The sequence below is a fragment of the Melanostigma gelatinosum genome (genome assembly GCF_949748355.1).
Source record: "Melanostigma gelatinosum genome assembly, chromosome: 10".
In the NCBI taxonomy this organism is placed as follows: domain Eukaryota; kingdom Metazoa; phylum Chordata; class Actinopteri; order Perciformes; family Zoarcidae; genus Melanostigma; species Melanostigma gelatinosum.
The window spans coordinates 6,105,923-6,110,658 of record NC_136643.1 but is presented as its reverse complement, the minus strand read 5'-3'; the positions used below and the strand labels follow the sequence as shown (position 1 = coordinate 6,110,658).

Here is a 4,736-nt window from a genome sequence, read left to right as displayed (position 1 = left end):
TTTAAACTTTTTCATGTTTGTTTTTTAATGATCATGATTGCAGCTGTTACACTAAAAAACTGCAAGAGTTTCTAATCCAAAAACAAACAGCTCTGTTATATTAAAATATCAAACTTTTACAGTCTTTGGACACTAAGTTCATCCAGTCTGGTTCTTCTCATCTGAACAGAAAGCTGCTCGACTATCACCAACAAACATTGATTGTTATTATTTAATCAATACTCACAGTTTTGGATAATATGAACTATTTTTAGCTCACACGTTTACAGTTTCAACTACTGATGATTCTTTGCTCTCTGCAGCAGTAAACATGAACTTATACAAAAAACATTAATCTCCATCCTCAGGTCAGGTCTAGAAGTGTGAACCCTTTGAAGCAGGTAGTCTAAGGTCAAAGGTTAAAGTTACCTCCTTGTTAATAAAGCTGCAGTAATCAATCATACGATGTGAACAGTAAGCTGCAAAGCTCTGTCGCTACTTTTATGTGTTTTTGCTACTTTTAATCAAACTTCTACGTAAGTTGACATCGCCATGGAAACAGTATTGACCTAGAGAGGGCACTTTTCAGTCAGTGTGGTTACCATGGCGATGTGTCTTTGTCCTCTGCCGGCCTCAGATGCAGCTGCAGGAGACGGTCGACTCGGCCTCGTTCACCTCCTCCCCGTACAGAGTGATGAGCTGCGGGTGGACCCTGAACGCACCACGTAAACACACACACACACTAACACTTTAATATGACATACAGTGATTATTTAATGAATGTAGAACTGGTATTGATTACCAGCCATGGCACTGACGCTGGTGGTGCATTGTATTGAGTCTGAGAGAGTCACGAAACCTCACAGGTCTGTAGTTGAGATCTAAATGAAGGTTGAGTTCAAGATCGCTGTGGTCCGAGCAAGGACATAGGAGGTAGGGGGCATGGAATGAGGAAAGGACCCCGGCCCCATACCCCGAATATACACCATTGACTCCATCGCAAGATGGTCGATGTCTCTAGTTACTTTTTAGTTCACTATGTAGCTTCAATTGACAGATAGAAATGTGAACACGTCACTATGGATATTTTTTGGAAATTGTGAAACTTTTCCCTTTCTTCTGACCAAACAAATAATCAATTAATTAATATGATTGTTGGCAGGTTAATTGGTATTTAAATTAATCATTAGCTGCGCCCCTGTTTCACTCAGTGTTACAAATAATAATAATATGATAATAAATTATATTTACAACGCATACCTGACAAGCACTTCGTTAGCAATCTCCACCAGCTCTCCGTCGATGTTCCAGGGGAAGGCGGCTCCCTCTGATTGGATGATGGGCGAGGTTTTGGACTCGCCCTCTTCCTCACTCTCCTCCTCTGACCAGCCAATCAGAGAGCGGGGGCAAATCCTCACCGCTGACACGACTTGCGTCTCCACGAATGAGAAGCTGAACTGCAGACAGATAATCAGTCAGACACAGAGTGTGTGTGTGTGTGTGTGTGTGTGTGTGTGTGTCTTCACATGTCAAAGGTCAGCTAAGGAGGATAGAAAGCTCGTTAAAAAGCTTGATTATCTGGAGGAGTGACTGGGTTTGTTTCCTATCTGCTGTCCTTTACGGTCTCTGGTGTAACACCATGAAGCTCCAACAGGGGGCAGCAAAGACCAACAGACAGACAGAAAGACAGGCTGTCGCTCTGTGTCCTGTCTCCTGTCTTCTCCTCAGGTTTTATTATTAGAATAAAGCTGATCGTTTTTAAAGTCAGTTTTTTTGTGGTGGAATGTCAGTAACTTCATTTACTACAGTACTTAAGATACAGATTTGAGGTATATATACTTTATATTTCCATTTTGTGGCACCTTATACTTCTACTCCACTATATTTCTCAGCAAAATGTACTTTAGACTCCACTATGTTAATTTGTTAAAACATGAAGAACTTTTAAAATGTGATATATGCGGTGTATATGCTATGGTATCTAGCTTAAACGTGTGATTCATTATTCAGTGACAATTTTTCATGCAAAAATGCCAAGCATCTAATAGTTTTAGCTTCTTATTTATGATAATTTGCAGCTTTTTCTAAATTTAAATTAGAATAAACGAAATCATTTTGAGGTTTGGACTGTAGGTCAGCCGCGACAACGGTACATAGCTCTTTGTAATAACGGCGGACATTTCTCACTGTTTTAATAATAATTAGTTGCAGCCTGATATAACATAGTTAGAAATGAGCTCCACCTCAACAGACTACGACAGCAAAATGCTGCGTAATGCCCGTCTTGTCGTGTTTGACTGTGAGCTGTCCGTCTCTTCACCTGGATGGAGGCTAACAGGATGTAGGTCAGCGAGTAAACAGCCTGTTTACTCCGGAGGACAGGGAACGCCACGCTCTCAGTATATTTAGTAAGTGGGTTAGTGTGCGATCTCACAGGCCAGGCCAGGCCGAACCAAGCTAATCCACTCACCAATAACTAGTTTCTTTATTTTTATCTCTTTGAGAGGTGGAGGCTTAAGGACGGCGATGTCAGGAGTGACACAACACAGCCCTCATTAGGGATGAGTTCAGACAGCTGGCTCCATTTTGGATCTGCTTCCCGGGCGGCAAAATACCTAAAATTGTCAAACCAGGTAGCGGCATCTCATTTTAGCTGACTGTTGCTCGTTTAAAGTGAAAAGCTTGTCGAGTTAATGAGGTGGTCTCTACACGTGGTGTCTCTATTCAGCCTGATGATTGTTGGAGAGTGAAATCCTTCTCAACACCAAACACTGTACAACCACGAGTGGACGGTGTTTTACTTATTTTTTTAAGTTGAAAATTAACCAACGGAGTGTTGACTCGTCTCTAGAGAAATGATATCGTCATCAATCGCATTTTTACTCTGCCTTGTCTTGGTCTCAGACAAAAAGGACTCAGGACTTTCTTGAAAGACAGACAACAACTCTCAATGAACTGCATTGTCTGATTCATTTGTTAACATCTGGTATTCCTGTGATAATTCTCTGTGAGTGCATCACTATATGAAGCCTCTTTCACTTTATCATTTGACACATTTGTGCTATTGTAAAAAGATAGTGATTACAGCCGCTTTAAGAATCACCCAGTTTAACTTTAATTCATATCATCGCTTACTACAGCTGTTAATTAAATGTGTCAGATACATTTAATAAACGTTTCATGTTTGTGTTTTTGCACTCTCTGCCAAGAAAAGGGGATTAGACACATTTCAGTTTAAGCCTTTAGATACTTTTAAATGTTGAAAGGTAAATCTAATGAGATCTGATAAGAGATTCCTACGAATTTGGATTCCATAAGAAGATTCGATACTTGATTTTCAAACCCCATCCCTAAATCCCAAACAACACTGTAAAATGATAAGCAGTAGTTTCCATTTAGTTTGGAGAGTACAGACTGAGAGGGTGTTGATTGACAGCTGCTCTCACCTGTCCACTAGAGCTGCTGTATCTCTTCAGATGTTTGATGAACTCTGACCTGGAAGTGTTTCCCACTGCGATCAATGCCGCGCTGCCATTTGCCAAACTGTCACAAACACGGAGTGGAAAAATACGTTCAGGAGCAGAAACACGGTGACATAAACGTGCGGTGCGTTCGAGGTCACAACACGGCTAACTTTAACATTCCCGGAAGGATTAACTGCTCGTCAGGTACCTGGTGTTGGGAGCCAGTCCTCGGGGTGCGTGTGGACTCAGACAGGGGATGGACATGATGCTGATGCTTAGATACAGGCCCTGGTTAGTGGTCCAACACTCCTCCCCATCTGTACCGACCAAACACAGAAGGAAAAATCTGTAAATTCAAACTGGGTCGACAGAGAGGGAAATCTGAACCAGTTGTTTTTTAATCTCCTGTCCTGATTGGTCTCACCTGACTCTGGGTCCTGGTCCTGGTCTCTGAGAAAAGAGATCTAATTTAGTTTTGAACATAAAAGACAGCTTTGTTTAAAGAGTGTGTGTGTGTGTTTCTCACCTGTTTGACTTCTTCGCTGGTAGAAAAGACAATTGACAGTCTTCTGGTCTGAGGGAGACAGAAGAGAAAACGAGGAATGAGGAACCAGAGTAAGAGCTCTGTGAGGGACACAGTGGTGCTAAAAGCTAGCATCAGCATGCTAACAATGACGGTGCAAACATATTTACCATGTCCACCATCTTGGTTTAGCCTGTTAGCAATGCTAACATTTGCCAATTGGCAAAGAGGACATGAATGTCTGGCAAAAATGTCTTGGCCATTTGTATCAAATACCAAATCCAATACGTCGCTAGCATGGCTGAAGTGTACTTTTTAATATTTTAAATTGTAGTGACATATTTATTCAAATCTGAATTCAAGTCAGTGAACAATTATAATATCCAAAATCACCATTTTGTTATAGTGGTCTTAACATGTGTGTGTGTGTGTGTGTGTATGTGTGTGAGTGACCTCAGCCTCGCCAGCGTCTTCACGAGTGCGTACTCTCGCCTCCGTGACGACGGCATCCACCTCTTCTTCTCCGCCCGCGCTAAGCTCCGCCCACCGAAGCCGAACATGGCGGAGAACCCGAAACACACCAACTGACCGAGAGACGAGAAGCTGCACATGTCCACCTGCTGCAGGTGACCTGCACACAGACAGAGGGGGAGGGGGAAGAAACACGGATGAAAGATTATTTTTTAATTATTAATACTAATTAGGAAAACTTAGGACCCTCCACACGCTCACACACACACACACGCTCATACACACACACACACACACAC

The 4,736-nt window shown here is 42.0% G+C and overlaps 1 protein-coding gene across 1 annotated transcript in view; it reads right to left on the bottom strand.

Annotated features, from left to right (window-relative positions):
• Positions 1-612: 612 nt before the first annotated feature.
• Positions 613-4,736, bottom strand: part of cerkl (CERK like autophagy regulator) — a gene marked incomplete at both ends in the record, with an annotated part of 32,842 nt that continues 28,718 nt past the window's right edge. Inside the window, 7 exons of the mRNA XM_079276926.1 lie at positions 613-691; positions 1,240-1,436; positions 3,426-3,522; positions 3,652-3,760; positions 3,868-3,893; positions 3,970-4,017; positions 4,420-4,597. Coding sequence (XP_079133052.1) covers positions 613-691; positions 1,240-1,436; positions 3,426-3,522; positions 3,652-3,760; positions 3,868-3,893; positions 3,970-4,017; positions 4,420-4,597 — 734 coding nt within the window. The remainder of the gene's footprint in view (positions 692-1,239; positions 1,437-3,425; positions 3,523-3,651; positions 3,761-3,867; positions 3,894-3,969; positions 4,018-4,419; positions 4,598-4,736) is intronic.